Raw genomic sequence first — 20844 nt, forward strand, 5'->3', positions numbered from 1 at the left:
GCCTTCAGGCATATGTGCATTAAGGTGCTCTTAAGATCACTTCTGTTTCGTTTGCAAACTGTATTTCTTGTTCTTCTGACCCCCTCCTGCTTTGAGACAGTGAATTAGAAATGGCCATCAGAACAGGTCTCTCTGCTTTGCTGCCTGAATGCAGGATCTCTCATGCAGGCATCACCCCCGAGATCAGATCGTGCCCCTCAAAAATCAAATGGCTTTGATTTCATTGAATTATGACAATTAAATAGAATCTCTCAGCAACTGCCTGTTCACAACCTATTTACTGGAAAGCTGTGGACAAAGCAAAGAAAGAATGTTTAGAGCTCAAATGAATTATCAATCACTGGAAGGGGCTAAGACAATGTACATCATTTGGCACTTGGCAGTTGTCTCTGTAATATTGTGTTTGTTTCCCCTTAGGAAGTAAAGCTGATGGTTTATTAGTTTTACAACACCTTGACAAGTTTTCAAGATAAAATGTCACCCCGTCAACATATGAAGCTGCTGGGAATTTTTCGTGAGACAACATGAAAATAGTGAAAGAAAAGTTCACTTTGTGCAAAAAAAAACAAAATTCAGAAACAAATCCTGAAATTTTTTCTAAAGTTCAGACAGTACTTTAGATATTTTATATCACCATAGAATACTTGTAACATTGTGTGTATTCAAAGAAAGTAATACTCATATCACAGTGTCAGTGAGTGTGATATTTAAATCAGACTTTCAATTTTTTCCAGTGTCACTGGTTCAAAAATCTAATGCTGTAAAGTCTTGGTACTGATCCTCAGCCCCCTAGAGAAAAAACTAAATTTTTGCCATGTCAGAAAAGAACAAAAGGTTGGCCAAAAGCTGACAGGGGAAAAAGAGTAACAGCTACTAAAGCACACAAACAAACAAAACAAAAACAAATTTAAAAACATATATACAGAATTGAAGGCCTTCTGTGTCAATTTGGAGCTCTTACTTTCTGAAGAACAATTCCCTTGCTAAGGCACTGAGTGGAAGGAGAGGCAAAAATCCTCACTGACTTGGCGGCCATGTCACACCTCATTTCACTCTTTTTATTTTTTTTCCCCCTTTCCAAACAGACTGAGTGTTGGTCTTCTGAGAATATGATGTTAAGCCACTTTTCCTGTAGAGTTTTTAAACTGGGCCTCTGAGAAAGGGTTTGATACAATTCAATGACTGAAGTAATACCTTTGTCCATCTGAGCATTAAATGGCCCATTGAAATACAGCTTAGTTAGAAAGAATTTCAGTAAATGGTGCTTTCTAATTTTTATCATTATTATTATTATTATTCCTTTCCCAACAGATTACAGCCCAGATCTGAAAATGCAGTTCAATCACTTTTGGTTGCCTCTTAGGTCAGGCCTTTAGCCAGTGTTAATTAAATATAACCCCTTCAGAATACTGGAGGTTAAATGAGAGCAACAAACTGGTCTTCTTCAAATATTACCTCACGCTCTCCAAAAAGATGTATTTTGTTTGGGAGGGCCCTTGTTTTAACACATTAGTCTTAACAATAAAATATTTACTGGGAGCGGGGTGGGGGAAAGCCATGCTAAATGCTATTTTATCCAACAGCCAGCAATCACTAAACATTAAACACCTATTTCCATGCAATAGACTGTGTCTATTGTGTTTAAATAACACACATCATAAAGGAAAGTGCAGCAGCAGACAATTTAGGCTGTAGCAGCACATACAGCAGAATTTTCGACTTGATAAAGTGAAACTATAAAGAGCCAATGCATAAGTCAGACAGCTTCCATACCTAATATCCTTCCCTGCAGCTATTAGAAGTTCACATTTTTGTCTCTAGTAGGCATGCACATTAGTTTACCTACAATTTCCTGTATTCAGTCACATTTTGTTGTCTGTTCCCTACAATTTGACTAGAGCATGAAATTGGAAAGTAGCTGAAATTGTCATTTTTTCATCTTAGTGATTTTAAATTAAAAAAGGAGGCTTTCGCGCAGGCCATTTGTTTGCTGCTTTGTAAAAAAAAGTTTCCTAAAGTATTCATAATAATTTTATTATCAGGTGAAAGCAAGCTTTTTAACACATGGCAATTAGTCTTGTCTTTATGACTTTACCGTAAATACTCCTCCTTGACTATCCCTTTGTCCCAAGATTCCTTAGAAGAACGCAACCAAGCGATAATTCAGCATTATTGCTGCTCCAGTGCACTAATCGCTTCGAGCGCAGCAAGGACCCTATGTTTACTGCCACAAGGCTCCTCCAGCCTCCCGGCCCAAGGCAGGCTTCCCAGCCCAGCAGCATCCAGATGTCAGGAGGAATATCCAGGTCCTGATGCAGCATGCTGCTCCATTCCAGTATGGCCCAAACATCTGTTTCGTCTGCTGGCGCCCAACCTGCCGGATACACCGAGGCGGCCGCGCAAAGCAGGGGAGTGAGGGAGGCCGGGAGGGAAATGCTGCAGTTGCACAGCTCACTGTACATATCCCTAAAAATTCTATATCAAACAGATATCAGCAAGGACAATGTGATAATTAAAAAAAAAAAAAAATTAAGCAGAATATGCTTAATTTTTTTCCCCCTAGTGGGGCAACAGCCCAGAACTCATTAGCTTCTCATCTTACCAACTTCACTCTGGTTCAATTCTTCGTGGTATAAGAAAAGGACAAAAGTAAGGGAAAGCACAGAAGCACGTAATACAAAGCGCTTGTGGTGCTTAGAGCAACTGCTCTTTATGAAAAAAGACAAAAAAAATCCAGCCAAAAACACAACTTAAAAATGAGACAAACTTAGGCATCTCCTACATATTTATAATTTCCTATAGATAGTAACTGAGGGGCTCAAAAACAATAAGCATCTTTTGTCTAAAAGAAAGGAGTATGTAAACATTGACACTTTATCTTGAGGCACGACAAAAACAGCAAACATTTTAGTTGATCTAGATTAAGTTCTGACAAGGAATAAAGGAGTGCTAACTGTTCTTGTCTCTCCCACTTTGTGAATCTATTCTCTTGTATTTTTGCTCGTGACAATAATGGAATAGTTGCCTGCTCCCATGCAAATTCTTTGAGTTGTTTATGAAAGCAAGATCAAAGCCCAAACTGAGAGCTCCTCTTTTTTCCCTGCTGTATTTTTCTCCAGAGGAAGACCTAATGAGAGGCTGTTAAAGCAGGAATCTTGCACTCTCACAGTGCAACCTCCCATCTCGCCCTTTCCCTGGCCAGCCTGGGGACTCAGCTCACCTCAGGAGCACCGAGGGTGGGAGGCAGTGAATTCTGTTTTGTTCCACCTCGGCATGGGGTGAGCACCTGGACCCAGGAAGGAGGAATCATCCCTCAGACCTTCCATTTAATCACTCTCTGTGCACCTGAACAAGTCACCATCTTCCCTGTGCCTCTCCTGAAATGGATCCAATGCTGCTGCAATGCCACTGCACTTGAACTAGGTACATCATCAGGTACTCCTAGTAAATATAAATGTGGGCATTAATAAAACCACTGTTCTAATAAAATATTGTAAATATCAAGAAAAAAATACTTCACAAAATATCCATCATCATTTCCTCTGCACACCTCCTTCTGCAGGAGGATAGGAGAAACATCAGTAAAACCTTTCCCTTAAGCATAAAGATCTGCATTCCTTCATTTAATGCTGCCAGATGACTGATATGCTACTTTTTGATTACAATTCTCCTGTTATTTACCATGCACAGGAAAGAACAAAATAGCCTTATCTCTGTTGTTCTCCCAGATTATATATTGTACTACACATCTTGAAAATTTGCAAAAAATCTTCTATATTTTTTTATTATTTTACAAAATAACTGTGAGATACTCCGCTTAGATACCTTTGGGAGAAAGCCAGTCACAGCAAAGGACAACTGTATTTGCTTGATAAAGTAATTTGAAGTTTCCAGCAGATTATGTTTTTCAAGAAAATATGTGAAATGTTAAAGATAAATCTGTATTTGATTTTTTCTATATTTGCTACCATTCGAATTTGCTATTGGAATTTTTGTAGCATAAATTCTTTCTTATAAAAATTGAGGATGGCACTAAAGCTAACAGACTAGTGAGCTCACCTAGGAGAGCAAGCAAGGACCAGGCAGCATGGCTCCAAACATACCTGCAAACCAAGGCTCTTTAAACTCTTGTTATATCCAAAGAAAGTGAATAAGTAGTAGTTACTTAAAGTAAAATATATTCAGATCTATCAGAAAAACATGAAAATACAACCAGATGGTTGCATCAGAGCACAGGTTTTTTCATTCACTTTATGATATCCTAGTATTACCTTCTCTGGTGCGCTGTAAATCAGATTATTCAAAAGAAGAATTTTAAATGTTTTCTGGTATTCTTTCAGAAGCTCTTCCTCAAAACCCTGGGTTTTATCCCTTACTGCTAATATGAAGTATTTTTTACAATAAATGTGAGATGTCTACATGAAAAGCAGCTACCTCACAAATTCAGATGGCTTCACACACTTCACCTATAGAAATGTCTTCTGCACTAAAGCTAGAGTAAAAAAGAAGGAGGACCCCCAACATAAGGGAAGAAAAATTATATGATTGAAAAGCAATTAATTACAGTAAGTTTGCTGATGGGATGATAGCTATCAAAGCTTCTCAAATTTTGCATTTCATAATTTTTGATATTTCTTTCAAAAAATGTTAACACATAGATGGGCTTTGTGAGAAAAGTCAGGAGTTTCATTCAATCTCATGTCAGCAGGATTACAGGCAATTATGAGTAACTGCTGCTTGAGCTATGTGAAATGAGTTGGTGAATGAGTTTCCCAGTGAGCACATGTCCATGTCAGTGGTACGACTGCCAGTAACACAGACAACCTTAGCTGAAGGGGTCTAAAAACATTATTCTCCTAATCCTATAGGAGATGCTTGTGCAATTGTTGCTTCTAGTGTACACATTCTAGGTCTGTTACCCTGGTGGCACACAGGAAAACTGAGGCATAAGCAAGAAAAAAGGAAATCAGGAGATGGGGAAAAAACAAAAAATAAGGGACAGTAAACCTTTTCCAGATAGATCTCCTAAAATCTGCCATAGATTGGTGGGTTCATTCCCTCTCTGACCATCCAGATGGAGGAATTGTCTAGCATGACGATGCAGAACTGTGCAGACACAGAACCAGGAAGCTGAGCCGTCACCACTGCTAAGCACACTGAGAGGCAAAAGCTCAACAATTAAATTCCTTCGTGCTCCCATGACAGAATAACGAGACACCATCGCTGCAATAAACGGGTGCAAGTCAGGCAAAAGGAAGAATCCCATTTAAACTGTCTCTCCCAATTCCCACATCTGAATCCCCATCTTGTGAGAAGATGCTGAGGCAACTCTGTATTTAAGAGCTGAATATTTGAAAGTGCTGCTTGGGATTTGAAACTGCAATGTTTTCTTACTTTTATAAGAGAGACAGTTCCTGTGGTAGCTCGCAGCCATACTACAATTTTCACTAGCAAAAATGGACAGAAGACAGGGATATAATAAATATATACTGGCTCTAGTGATCAGGAGAAGCTTTATCAGTCAGCTGGGGCACATCTGGGAAAAAAAGTCACTCAGGTGCATCTCTAGCATCCCATTCAATTAACATACCATTAAAAATGGTTTGTCCCTGTTCAGCCTGCTGCGTTACCTGATAAGTCAACATAGTTAAAATGTATATTTAAATGCAGGAAACAGTGAAATGTTTTCTTTGTGAAGCAGAAAACAAGCCCCGCTTACAGGTATTTTAAAGCATTAGAAATAATTGTGCTTTACAGGTTGCTTAGCAGATCGCTCACGCTGATCTTTTACCATATATTTTGAACTTTCATGCACCTTCAAGGAAAATTAAATAATTTCCTTATAGGAAGTACACACAAAATTATGCAAAACATATTCAAATGGTGCTTATAAAAATTACATCTAAGAAAAAAAAAATCACATTTGCACCTCAAAACCAGGTAACTGGGAACTTACTATTATAAATTCATTGGAAGATGATGTATTTTACACCAGTAAATGTGAATGTGGCCTAAGATTGCTGTGCTTTCTGAACTGCAGTGGGTGTGATGATACTTCAGCAGCAGTGCTGGGACTGGGTTAAATAGGTTATGAGGCCTGAACAGGTGCTGAAAACAGCAGCAGAAGAGAGGGCCTGTACTGGATGAATTACCCTGGACAGTTCACAGAAGTGTCATTAAATAACACTGTAAACTGGTTAAACCTGGTGACTTGTTCTGTGTCTAGAGCCTAGCACAAATGATTCAACTGCATTGGAAGGACTTTGCCTCTTTGATTTCTCACTTCACCTCCAAAAATGCCAGTGGGCCTGACAGCACACTCTCACTATTCCTACACCTGAAATACTTTTCCATTTGTTTTCATGCTTTGCTATAATTCATGACCAACGCCAAAATACGTGCCCTATTATGTCTACTTCACTAGATTTTGCGACAGATTCTTTTAAGCCTCAAATAATTCCTTAATACTGAAATTTAAGTGAGATGTGTGATCTTCTTGTATGCCTGAAGATGCTCCTCCCTCCTGTCCCTTTTTCAGGACTGACATGCAAACCTTCTGGTGTGCCTCCAGCCATATGTAGCCTTCATGCTGAGTCTGAGGAACAGACAGATGAATCCACTGCTTTCTAGTTAGGACACTTTTCTAGTTCCTCAATCATATGGATTCTAAAAACATCACAGACCAAACATATTTTAAACAAGCAGTGCACTGAAGGCCACACCATTCCTATTTCACCATCCGTAAAGCCTCTTCAACTTGGTGATAGCATTATCTACACACTGGTTTGATGAGTTTTATCTCATTTTCTATGAATTTCCCTCTTTTTTTGAACTGGGTCAGTGGGAGGGCATATGCTCTTCTAATCAAAGACCCTCAGAAATGAAGCAGGTGATGATATCTTTCGGGTCCAGGCATCTTTAAGAGAATTTTTCTGCTTTCTCTGAGCACACACGTGTGTGTTAGTCTATACCTAGAAGCTCTAATCTAAACCACCCTGGTTATTAGAACTTTTAGTTCAGATGAAAGGTAAGTTTTCTTTTTCTCTAGCAATTAGTCAGAATGGAATGATAATACTGGCATGTATTATTTTCCTTTGTGCACAGACCTGACTTAAAAGACATTTTTTGTCTTTAATCTGGTCCCTGCTTAGTTCCTAAACAAACAAACACGTTAACACCACCACAGCAAAAAATCCTTCGTGTTTGTAATTTGTAGCCAAATTAAGCAGCTTGCTCTATGGTTATCAGAAGTATAATAAAATTCCAGAAACATACTCACTTGCAGCTAATTCCTGTAAGGCACACACCATATACATTTCTAGAAAGCTTGAAGGAATCCAACTGCCAGCTCAGAGTATGCCTCACAGCCAGCCTATTCCCCAAAGGGATGCCACAGTTTTAAAAGAGATTTAAAAAACGTGCTCATCCCCTGATGGCACTCTGTAGTACTGGTGCCTCTGGTGCTCTGTCAGTAAATGCAGCAGTAACTTATTTGCTTCTTACTGGCTTCTGAGTGAATACATACCCCAGGGAGGCAGCTTTGCAAAGCACAATGATTTTAAAATAGAGCCTGGGCTTTCAGCGAGGGGCAGCCAGTGGTTAAGGCAGCAAGAACGTCTTGTTGACGCTGGGGGCTCAGCCTCTCACAGTCACTTGGGCTCCAGCTTCTGCCTTGATATAGACTGAAGAGATTCAGGAAACCTCCTGCCATCCAGCCTACGAGCAGGATATCCTTTTAAACATACAAGTTTCCTGATAAGTGAGTTGATGTCTGTGCCACTTAGGATCTCAATGGTAAATTCTCCCTGGAACAGCATATGGGGCTGGAAGGCAGCTGTCCTGCTTGGTGAGATCTAAGGGTGCAAAAGGTGGGAATCCTGCCAGGAGCCTCATCCCTAGCTGCCAGATTGAAAAGTCTTCCCTCTTGGGAGAGGGGAACAGGAGCCCTTCCCAAGGTGGAGGAGGGGATGGGCATGTGAAGGGAAGAGGAGGAGAGCTGTGCCAGGCTGGGTGACAGGCTGGTGGCCACTGTCCTTCCTGCGCTGGGAGGAAGGAAACACCAGCCCAGGAATGAGCCTGGGTTTGCCTAGAACTGCTACAGACTATAGGAACAGTCTCTTTCTTAAACACTGCTATAAATTTTTTATTAAATAACACGACACCATTCCAGTAGGCAAGAAGGAGTGTAACAAAGACATGCTGTTTAAAGCAGTTATTGGAGGTGCAGGGCATGAAAAGGGTGAGAAAAGGATCTTGCAGCTGCAGTGCTGCTGCACCAGGCTGATTACTCTGGCCAATGGCTCTGTTTGTTTGTCTGTCCATTTTTGCCAACTAGAAGAGAAGAGGGAGACTCCTTTTCCCTGTGATGTTACAAAGGGATCTAGGAAAATCCTCCTGGGGAAAAAAAATTAATCATAAGAGATATTTTACTGCAAAAATTCTCAATTTTGATGGGCTGTCCTTTCCTGATGAAAATCACTTTGCCAGATAATTCAGGGCTGAAGATGAGAAGGAGTAGGAGAAGACAGAGTACTAAGAAATTCTGCAAAGAAAGGAGGTCATATGGTAAAATATTGACTCCATGACATCACTTTCATTGATACTGCCACTGATATAATTCAACTTGATAACACAGATATTACATACAGAGACATAAACATTCAAGTAGTGGAAGGCACAAGTATAACTATTTCATTGATTTTAATTAAATTTTCCTGAGTATTGCAAGGTTGGCATATTTTTAATTTTATTTCCATTAAAGGGCGTGCTTGGTCTCTCAGAGCCTTAATAAAATCTTCTTTCGACCTCTCTCCTTTCTCTGCTACAACCTAAATTTCTACATGAGAAAAGGACCGAAATATGTAATTTACTACTTCCATATGCTGAAATTTGCACACACCATCCCCTTAATTTAGACCACTATTCACTGTATCATAATAAGGAACATTCTGTTAAAATATGTCCACCTAGAGCTCAGTAGTCTTTGAATGCTAGATAAAATCATTCTATAAGGCTAATGAAGACAGAAACTCTGCCTGTAACAATATTAAGTTTGTTTTCTCTAGTGATTTGAAGAAGTGAGCAATCTGTCAGTAATACATTGAGGGAAATTACTTGTCTTGTAGGAATTCCCGCTGACAGTCACTCACTCACAGTGCTGACCCAAACATCTACCCGCTGACAAACAAATTACAGTGTCTAACTTTGAAAAGGTAACTAGCTGGTTTTAATTTTTATTGGTCTCACTAAATCTCTCTCAAATTTACCCAATCCCCATTCTTCGCTGTGTTAAAAAAAGGGGGAGAAAAGGAAGGAAGAAAGAAAGAAAATGGAAAAACCCATGGGTTTCTTGCATTTGAAAAAATTATTACTGCCTACATCCGAGAGTGTTATGTCAGATAAAACTGTTAAACTGTGTCTAACCAACATTAAGACTGGCAGCCCTGCCAGTGACTGACTGGGTGAGTGAGCACATTACTGAGACAGCATTGTAGAAATTAATTTTCTTCAATAAAGTGATTTTTAAGGCTCATATATTTCACAATCTAAACATATGTCACTGTTTCATAAACAAAATAAATGGATTAAAATAATACATTACCAATATGCTGACACATGGAGATATTTTAATTAGAAATACTTAAGCTGCGTGATATTTAACTGCTATATTTGTTGAAGAGGAGCATGCATCATTTAGTAAGACATAAGGCAGGTACATCACTTTGCATGATGTGGTACCAGAGTGGGACCAAATCACCTCCAGTGTGAGCTCTCACTATCAGATCACATTAGCCCCGCTGAAAAATCGTGTTAAGGTTACAACAAACAGAGGCGACTCCATAAGCGCAGCTGTCCACTAAAAACAACTTCTTCATTGAAATAATAAGTCACCCTGATTCTGGTTCCTGAGAATAATATTTCTTTATAAAGGGACACGTTTAACAACTTAGCTATTTAAAGGCCATATTTACATGACTGTCGCATTACATTGGCCTCTTTCCTGCATTCTTCTCGACTTACTTTGAGGACCAGCACTAAAATAGCTGAGGAAAGCAAATGTCAACTATGCCCTGAAATTTATACGTGTGAGAGAATTGGAATAAGTAGAAATGTAATATATTGTTTACTGTACCAAGTGCCCTCTGTTCTCTAAAGGTCAAAAGCATTGTAACCTTGGAGTTACAGTTTCTGATTGTTCCCAGGGTTAAATACATTATCAAAATTAATGGTTCAAACCCCTCAACCTTCAGATATATGAGTATTCATGCCTCCATCTGCTGAACTGTTCAACTAAAAATAGCATTCTTTGGCCTTCCCTCTACTAATATTGTGCCCCTGAGGCAGGCTATGCAATGCTTCAGCAGTACACTGGATCTGCACCCAGCAGTATAAAAAAAGGTCATTTACTTTGTCTGCAACTAGAAAAGAGTATGGAGGAGTGGGATAAGAGGGGAGGGCAGAAAACAAATAGACAAATATGTGTTTAGTTAAAATTATATGCTTTTGGGTTTTTTTTAACTGTATTATAAAAACTTCAGGTTCCAGGAACACAGCTGCAACTATAGTTAAGATTTGCCAAGGTTCATTAGTGTTATAAGTGATAAATTCTGAAGGACAAATTACACAAATAGTTTGGGGAAAGAGTTATGAGGGAAAGCTTTTTTGTTTTGCTTTTTTTTTCCTAGAGCTCACTTTGTTTAGGAATAGCTCCAGCTAGCATCATTGTAATGCTTCCATTTCTATCAACAGTTTATCAGTCGTGGTTGAGAGAGTTGCGACACTTCCTTATTTATCTCCTAGACAGCTTTGTAGAAATATGTAAGAATGAAGGCAGGGGAGATTTTTAAACCTTAAACAGCATATAGTAACATTCCTTGTTTGAAAGTAAGGTTGTAGAGGTGCCACCTCTGCCACCACTGTGGCTTCCCAGTAACCAGGTTCCAGCAGCAGGAGAGCTGGAAAAAGCATTTCATGATCAAGTCCACTCACTGAGCAACATTGCTGGCCACACATCTCATCTCTAGGATCAGTCAATATCAGTGCAACCATTTGACAGCTTGGGAAAAAGCTTGGGGAAACGGGAAAGGGGGAAAACTCTAGAGAAGGTATATGTGAAGAGGAGCAAAGGGAAAATTGTTGACAGGTTTTACAGCTCATACTGGTTAATTGAAGCAAGAAGCTTTTCTTACACACAGGTATCAGAACTGTTTCACGTGGCACAGGTGTGTTTGGTAATAAATCTGCAAACTATTCACTCACAATTGTCTGAGGCTGGAGGGGTGAACAGAAGTAGCTTGTTTTTTCTGATCAGACTATACCTAGAGAACTGTTCCCTCATCAGCTAGATCCCCCCTCATGCCAAAAGTCCGAACAAGACTTGGTCCTGTCATGCATATTATTTAAATTTTTTGGCTGATTTGTTGAGGAATCTGGTGAGATGGGGCTGAGATGTCAATGGGAAGTATGGAGCACAGAGTTTTAAGTCTTTTTACTAACAACATTGCAAATGACACCTTCGTGTGATCAGTACACAATCAAAAGAAACTATCTGGTATCAACCCAAAGCAGAGCAAGCCACCAATTCAGGAACCTGGACTGGCATAAAAGTGTGGTAGTCACTATTTCACTTCAGGATACTGAAAGCTACAAGTGAATATTAATGGTATTTACCATGAGCTAATCAATGTGATCAAAAATCTAAAGAGAAGATGAGTCAAACTGGTCTGTTGCTGAAGAACTTTTTTTTTAAATTTTATTTTTAATATACTACCCATGAAATTCAAACTAGTTACATGAGAAACTGCTGTAGATTATTTCAGTAAAGTTTTTTGTACTCATAGAGATACACAATCCACTGGTGAACATAAAATATAGAATGCAGAGAAAGTACATTTTAATAACAATAGCTTGAATAAGTCAGGCAAATCATTAATTAGCAATTGCCCACTGGAGAATAATTGCCCTCTTGAAATAATTGCTATTGTTACATGATGTACCTGGTAAAAAATGGTTCTCTGTTCTATTAGATTCAGAGCTTGCATAGAAGTTGCCCTAACACACAGGAAGATGAGAACAAAAATTTGCTGCTACACTCATACCTGGAGCATGATCATCCAAATAAAAGAAAAAAATAAGTAGGAAAAAAAAAGGGGATATTACAAGACTGAAGCTGGCAGAATTTCTTTAGCTGGATACAGATTATAGAAAATAATTTTGGAATTAATAATACTGCCCTAGTAAAGTTGAAATGTTAGAGCTACTGCAAAACTCTTTTACTTGACATAACTTTACCTCCCCAGGTTCTCCAAACATGGATATTACACACACACTCACATGTAGAAACAAAACCAAACCTGCAAATAAATTAGCTATTTCTCCCACTGGCTGAAAGGAACAGAGATTAGTTTTGTGATCAGTATTTTTAAGCACTTGGGAAATAAGCAGATACCATGGTCACAGCATTCACGTAAATAAATAAGTGGGTGGGGTGCTTGGAAGAAAGGAAGCAGAACAGAGAAAAAGGGGGAAGGGAAGCAAAGATGGAGCTAAAAAAAATGAGCTGAAATGCTACACCCCTAACAGTCTTCATGACGCATCAGGTATAACAACAATTTCTCTCCAACAAACACACCCAAATAAGTGCTCATTTAGGGAACACGGAGAATTGACACAAAGAGAAAATTAATAGTGGGAGTAAATAAAATTTAGTTCAGGCACATTAACAATCTGATGAGCAGGTATCAGCCAAAGGTTAAGTGTTCTGTTATTTAAGCTCTTATAACCATGAAACATTAAAGGTTTTGAAATCCCATAGAGATGAAATTCAAACAAAACAGAAAGGGGGGGAAACACACAAACAAAAAAATTCTTTTATAGCAAATATGCCTAAATAGAAATTCAGACCCCCAAGCCTGAATGTTCCTGAACTTACTAGCACACATTTTTGCTGGTTGTTTTCTCTCTAATTGTTCTCGTCATGTTTAACAACTCAGTCTATCATTTCTGCAAATTAATGAAAATGCATTATTGCTGTAGGTTCAGATCAAGTCTGATGTGCAAGTATGTGGGTCAAGTTACAAATGGATCATGTAAAAGAAAAGAAGCAGGAATGTCTGTGGTTTAGATCCCATTTCTTTGACAGTTGAACAGTTTTCATCCTTTCCTGCCTTGCAGTCTTGTGTAGGCTCACTATTTGTTTTAGTGCATTTCAAAGGCAGCAAAAATAGTCTCTCTATTCACAAAGCTGATTTCTGCAGTATTTTCCCAACTAAAGCTAATGAGACTTTTGCTTCAATAAGTAGTCAAATGGCTTTCTAAAGATACCTGCTATTTTTCCTTTTGAGAAACTTCCCTTTGCTTTCAATCCTGTCCAAGGTACAGTCTTAACATCACATTATTTTGACCCAAAACTATTTTTCAGAGATCTTTGCCTGCAGAGTCAGGATGATCTCTTTTCAAATGTTGATTTGAGGTTAGGTCAGACCTAAACTCAAGGAGTCTTTCTTGTCAGCTCTGGACCACCAATGAGCAGGAGTCCATGAACAAGTTCTGGTCCCATTTTCGCTTATCTAAGTTAATTTGGCCAGAACAACATCATAGGATAAAGAGGATTTTTAATCTGCTTTGACCCCTCTAGAAAAAATTTAATCACAGAAAGGTAAGCAAAGTAGATATTTAGATATTAGCATGGCAATACTTTGCTACTCTAGGCACAATTTATTCCTACTTTGCTTCTGAACCCGAGTCTAACCTAACTCAAATAGGGGTTTCAAAGGTTTACTTGTAAATAGTTACATGCATCTTTAATGGCCTTTCCTCTCATGTTCACTGTCACTTTCTTTCCACACATTTTAACTCTGAAAGCTTTTGACTGTTTCTTCATTATTTATGACATTGTTGTGTCTTTTCTTCTGAAATTAAAAACTTCTTGCCACAAGAAGCTAGCTAATAATATGGCACATAAATCTTTCTTTCACAACATTTCATTCTATATGTGCCAAAAATAAATAAATGGCCAAACTAAGTCTCTAACCATGTTTGGCATCTGACCAGCTTAATGCACAGAAAGGTTGAGATTACCTTAATACAGAAGCTAAAAGAGTTTGCAATTTATTGTATTGTCAGCACCACACAGTTAAAAAAAAAAAGGGAAAAAAGAAAAACCCAATAATGCACTTTTGTTTGGATACACTGACTGCTCCAATTATAGATAGTGCATTGCAGCTACAGAGGAGCGACCACATGAAAATAAAGTGCAAAAAGATCTTTGAACTTATCTCCCATCAACTGTTCATATAAATAAAAAAATACCATTAACTGCCAGTATAAAACACACAGAACAATGTCTTTCACTCACAGTACCAAGGTTGGCTGCACGTTGCTGTACTGTAAGTACATAAGGTGTTAACCCTCCTGGGCTGTGCTCAAAAATTATTTAACATTCAGGCTATTATTTAGCATACAGCTGGTTAGCAGTTTTCCCCTAAAATGTTGGCTTCCATCCCACATTTTTTTGTTCTGGCACATACCTGGAGCTGTAAAGGGCTGAGTCCAGAAGCAGCAGCAGCTGCCATTGTTGATGGAATGAACTGCACAGGGTAGTTATCACCTGTCGGGAGAACAATGCGTGCAGGTTCAGACAATGAGCAGAGAATAGCAGCAGACAAGTGCAAACAAGGCCCTAGGATTGCCTGTGCTCCACAGCACTCCTCTAAGCCTAAACATCTGCAAAAACAAAAGGCTTCGCTGGGCACGGACTTGCCACGCTCCCTTGGAACTTTTTTTGTTAGCAGATAGCTGGTAGGCAAACTGGCAAAACATAAATATGATACTCGTGATTTTCATTTTCAAAAGCTGATGTTCAAATCAAGCGTGGAAGCCTGGGCACAAAATGGGTCTTACAACCACAGGCACACAGATGAGATACCCCAGGAAACCTCAGCGGCTCCCACACCAAAAATTTTTTTTTAGTTTTCACCACATATTTCTTAAAAATATATATAAATCTGTTATAACCCAAGAAATATCAGTCCTGTGTAATGCAGGGTGATTTCTTTTCAGTGTCAAGTGGACATGTACCCATTTGGCTCAACACAGGTTGAGGTTTCTTGTTTTCCTTTGGGATTCTCTGTCTTGGGACAACTCCCTTAAGGAAGTCATAGAAAAGAACAAAATTAAATCACCTTTTAATATAGCTTGAAATACAATTTTAATTTTCTCTTGGATCTGGGGGCCTACTGAAGTCAATAGATTAGACAGGTGCTCAGTTACCCAAGAATTCAGGTACTAAAATTTCCAAATTAAATATTGTAACATGGTATCTTATACCATATCTATGGGTGTTCCCATAGGTGTGCAGCACACAGTGCCATTTGGACTCTTAATCAATGCAGGGAACAAAAGAAGGCTGGAATAGCTTAGCAGTGCAATCTGTAATATAAAAATGAATACAGTGATGGATAAGAAGCTGTGATTTAATGTAATATCAACTTATTAAAATCAGTATTATATACTATCTGCAAGCTACATTTCAACGGGCTGTGTGGTTTTTAGATATTTTTACAATAATCAGTTTATTTTACAGAAAATCTTCCTTGCTGAAAGCAGAATGTAGCAATAAGGGAAAGTACAGAAATCCAGTATAATATAGTCAGGACATTCCAAGAACTAGATTTTTTTGTCACCCCTCAAATAAATAACAATAGCTAAAATCTTTGCAGTCACCAGACTCCTCAGAACTCTTTCTTTTTACCACATGAAGTTCAATTATATCCAGTTCAGTTAAAATGTTTGGTTGTTTCACTTTTTTAATAAATCGTACATGTTTAATCCACAAGGTCTCTTTGCATCATATCCATAATACCTCATCAGGCCATTGAGCACAGTATGTGCTTGTACACAGTCCAGTAACAATTGGATTCTGATTGCATATGGAGCTCTGCTACAATGCATTCACTCACACTATATTGTACTGGTGTCCTATGGAGTAATGTTCAAAATATCTCCTCTTATTTTCCCCCTTCCATGAGGTTGATTTTAGTGTGCAGCGATGTTGGGGATTTTTTTCTTTAAAAAACAAAACCAACAAAAAAGACTTCTAGATTATTTTCTTAAAGTACTTAAGCTGTCTCTTTATGGTTAAATAATTCCACTCGTCTCTTTGATATTTATATCAAATTATCTGAATAAATAAGATCCTAATCTAAGTTAAATAATGTTTCTTTCAGAAATATCTTACAAGGTTTAAAAAAAAAATCACAAAGATGTTGAATTAATGATGCTTTAAATGGGGGGGAAAATAACCATCCAACTTATCAGCATGGACTGCCTTGCAGAACATTTCAGAGGCATTCTTTCTTTAAATATCATGAATTATTCATCCCTGTTCCACACAGCAATCTCTTCTTTCTCCCTCCCCCTCCGCACACACTTTTTAAGTTCAATACCAGTTGCTTTATTTGTACTAAAACATTTTCCATGTCAAACATATTTAAAAAAAAACCAAACTCTAAAAGAATTCCCTGCGGCACTCCTTTTTCACAGCTGTCATGCTCCTATGGTTTGAAATAGCCAGATATTTTATACCCACATGCGCACACGCACACAGAGTTTTTGGCTTCACAGTTAATTTAATAGTATCTTCACCACACCCTGCAGTGTTCTCTTGCTCACCTGCTGGCTACAGTGCTGTCTCTCATTGCAGGAAGAAGAATATTCATAGGGTTATGCCATTTATCTGTTATTAAAACCCAATACTGTCCATTTTCACCCTCATTTTAATGTGTTAAATTATGGCTAAGTCCTGGTATGTCAGCAGCATCTTTGTGCTGAGAAGAAAAATTAATACTCCTTCAGCTCTGGAGTACTTTGTTGACACTGAGGAGTAAAAGCAGAGTAAAGGTTCTTCTTTCTCCCTTGAGCAAACTGGGCATGCAAGGAGTGCTCTGGATTTAATTTTTAATTACGGAGGTACATATTTCCCCCTCTCATTTTCTCAGTGCAAGAATGGATCAAGAAGCTCCTCCATAGCTCTCTTGGCAAGAAATCAGTCAATGTATTGCAGCAATTTTTTTCAAATTTGTTTCTCAATTTGGAATGCTTGCGTGAGGAACCATTCTTTTAAATTTGTACAAAAGGCAGGAGAACATGTTCAAACAGGTCTGCTTAAAGCGCTGGTGTGTGCTGGCCCCTTGATAACCAGGAGTAAGAAGAATGCTGGAAGAAGAAAATCTGTCATGTTTTGCAGACTGATCTTTTCAATCTCCTTGCTGTGCTGATTGTCTATTTACATTTGGCTGCTGTTGTTTATATATAAATTGGTGTTTACAAGCCATGGAAAATTATGCCAGACTTCTGTTTCGTTTGTCAGGTTGAGCAACATTTCCAAATGAATAAAAGCAGTGAGCAATTGTGCTGTGTTATTCTACACAGAAATAATGTAAATGTTTCTTTTTGTCTTGGATGAAGAGATGAAGCTTAGCAGACTTTATTTATAGGATGTATAGACTTACCTTCCAGATCAAGGCTTTGTGTGCTGTGAGGAAAGAAGGATGTCTGGCTTTTGTGAGACCCAGAGTAGGGGGAAGGTGATACCTTATTACCAGTCTTTCCTAAAACACAATTGTAAGACATAAGCTGCCTCTTCTCATGAGTTACAAAGCTTTTGGCTTGATGATGTTCCCACCATTTTGGGATTGTGACTTAAAGTCTGTCTCTTCACACTCATGAACTGAGAGGAAATGGAGTTGGAAGAGCTACAAGAGGTCAGCAATTCCAGGGCCCCATCCTTCCAGACATATGGACAGACTGAGCAAAGAGTACCTCAGGTGCCATTGGGATACTGCAGGGAGAGAGAGGGACACTCCCACAGTATTCCCACACAGGGCATGAATTTTGCTTGTCCAGAGCCATCAAGGTTAAGGAAGGTGTAAACAGAGGTAACTGACTAAGAGAACACCATGGAGCATCTCCCCTGTCCCATGGCACTGCTTCAGTTGTGCCTTTGTCCTGCCTTGTCTGCCTTAATGCCATTCTGACGTTGCAGCAAAACCAGCTTCCCCCACAATTTTCTGTCTGCAGGTAATGTTTGCAAAACGATGAAATTTGCACATTTCGCTGCAAAGCCCTATCTGACAATATTCAGCTGCCTGCCATAGTTTCCAGCTTTTACATCAATATTTAGGACTGAGGCACCTATGATTGCTACAACAAATCCCAAGGTTACAAAGTCCCCGTTCCAACCAAGTAAAACCCAACAGGGGACACATGACAGTCAGTCATGGGGAATTTCTATTAGAAAAAGGAATCATGGAGCCATGAAAAGACACACGAGCAACCAGCACACAGTGGATTTGGTGTGTGCCTCCTGTTTTCACCTGCCAGGAGGAAGAGCAGCCTATTTTCTTACCTAAAAAAAGAATACTTAGATATGGAAAATCTAAACCACCTGAGAACTTTAAGAAAGACTTCTGAAAGACCTATTCCAAATGGCAATGTTGGATACCAGACAAATCCAGCACATCTAAGATTATGTGAGTTATGTGGATTAGCTACAGTAATCAAGGAGTTTAATTAGTTTGATGACAAATATTTCACACTATTGGAATGTTCTGAAGTCCAGCCTGATGACAATAAGCCTGACAGTTTTGTTTGTCATGCTTTCCTTAATAATATTACTTTCTCTGATTTGCCCCAGTGCAACAAGAAACAAAAAACAGGTCAAAATGTTGACTCTGTTTCTGCCACCAGCCTAGGAAAACAGTTTCCATTTTCACATTGCCTCACAGCATAGCAAAATCTCTTGTAAATTATTTTTGTGCATAAAGCCAAATGCTCTAGGTAGGGGCTGTTTCTTGGCCACTCTAATCATGGGGTTTATATCATTCTTGTATGAAATATAAAAAAAAAAGCTTTGAAAATACACTGCAGCATATCACTCAACAAAACTGTCTAAATTGAGTTTTACTCCACTCGATGTCTTTATTTTCAATAATCTTTTTGAGAGATACTTTCCAGATCTGGCAAAGAAATGGAACAGTGCAAAATATTTGCCGGACATTTTTAAGCAAAAGTGATCATGGATTTTGAAGTCTCACAGACTGCCATTGTGCAACTGGCATGGACATCAGCCCTCCCACCCTCTGCTGAGAGCAAACCATAGCTTTGTTTGAGATCTGCTCATCTTATGGTCTGCTCCTACCTAGCATTGCTTTATATCTTTACTCCATCATCATCCTGCTTCCCTGTTCCCTCTCAGCCACAAAACTTGATTGAAGTAATATTTTAGTCACTGAGAGATGGAGGAGGGAACTACCCTTCCTTTATCCTTATCTTCCTCATCCTGCTCGCTGCCTTGTCCTCTTGACCCAGGGCGCTAATGGGGACACAATAATCATGTTCAAGGATACTCCAGCCCACTAAGTTTTTCTGGATGCATGTGTTTAGCTAAATGAAGGGAAAATTGCAGCGGGAGAGGAGGTATAATGGTACCCATGCTGCCCACCAGTTCCAAGCAGTAAGTGTAATGGTCACAGTCAGAAAGCCAGCGCAGTTGCTTTGCTCTCCTCGGAATGCAAAATAATTCTATTAACTGTGTAGCATCTCTGGGCAAGTATTAGCTTCCTAACAGCTGCCACTCTCAGCTTCCCCCTGGAATCAGTGGCAACCCCCACAACCAGGTACTCTACGAGGCTCGTCAAACGCCTGCAGGTCAATAGTCACAACAGTCATTTGAGATGCACAGCGCCCTAAAGTTTTAATTAATCCGGTATACAGTATAAATACTGAAATATGTATAAAAAATTAATTAGGTGGTCTATGCAGCTCTGATTTCTCAATTAGTACTTACCATGCCGGAAAATTATATTACATGACTTTGAGATACATAAGGAAGCATGGGACTTTGGGGATTTTTTTTCTAATGCAATTATTACTTGTCATCAGCACTTGCTAACTTTGGCCTGTTTCACCTCCTAGAGCTCCAAAATACTGTGGGGGGAGGGTTACAGCCATCTCAGTGTTATAGTTTCTGCCAGGCAGAAGGAAAGTTTCTCCTGTCAGGCTTTATCATAGCTGTGTATCAGGAAGTCCTTAAGTTTTCTGCTCCTAATGATTTGCTGATCTCAGAAGTTCATGAGTAGCAAGACATGTACTGGAAGGGTCTCAGAACCTAATAAATTCTCCTCTCTTCTACAGGATCTTCAGTTGAGTGTACAAACTACTCTATTTTGCTAAAGAATACCATTTTATTCCTCCAAGGCATTTGTGTGCAAATCTGCAGCAGAACTCACTAACTGCTACCTTGGCATTGAACTAAACAGCCATGAAATTGGTTCCCAATTTAGCCCAGGAAGATATTTCTGTGTGAACATGTACACATAATCATACCCCTGCTTGTACACCAAGGCAGGACTTCTCATCCTGGCTGTCCTGAAACACTAACACTGCTGCAGTGCTCCCACTTTGGAGCCAGCTTATATCTAGCCTGTTTTAGAGGCAAAGCAGATTAAGTGACTGTGCACACAATATTCAACATTCTCTAAATGGCACAGTCAGTTTCAAACGCACTTAGTCCCCACTGCTGCTGTTATTGAAATGCCTCTCACTGTACTTTCTGAATGTCAAGTAAAACTTGGCAGGGTCAAAACTCATTCCTGCTGATGTCAAAATGCAGTAAAATATAATAGAAGCTAAACATGTAAACTAAAAGAAATTGGTAAGCATCTGAAGGGTTAATCCATCTCCTTTCTTCCCTCAGAGGTACCAGCAAGTCTAACCCAACAGTTCTGCAAGTGAAAGTTTCATTTCTCACAAAGGTAGAAGAGTACAGGTAGTAGCAGTCAAGTT

At 39.0% G+C, this 20844-nt stretch overlaps 1 protein-coding gene across 13 annotated transcripts in view; it reads right to left on the reverse strand.

Annotated features, from left to right (window-relative positions):
• SOX6 (SRY-box transcription factor 6) overlaps nucleotides 1-20844 on the reverse strand; it is a 370587-nt gene that overhangs the window by 74929 nt on the left and 274814 nt on the right. For 9 of the 13 annotated variants that reach the window (XM_077179864.1, XM_054635990.2, XM_054635992.2 and 6 more), the window contains 2 exons: nucleotides 17511-17609; nucleotides 14529-14608 (listed from right to left, as the gene is read on the reverse strand). In XM_077179864.1, coding sequence (XP_077035979.1) covers nucleotides 14529-14608; nucleotides 17511-17609 — 179 coding nt within the window. The remainder of the gene's footprint in view (nucleotides 1-14528; nucleotides 14609-17510; nucleotides 17610-20844) is intronic. The other 4 variants (XM_054636000.2, XM_077179865.1, XM_054635997.2 and 1 more) reach the window with 1 other exon arrangement.

This window comes from Agelaius phoeniceus, chromosome 6 (assembly GCF_051311805.1).
Source record: "Agelaius phoeniceus isolate bAgePho1 chromosome 6, bAgePho1.hap1, whole genome shotgun sequence".
Lineage (NCBI taxonomy): Eukaryota > Metazoa > Chordata > Aves > Passeriformes > Icteridae > Agelaius > Agelaius phoeniceus.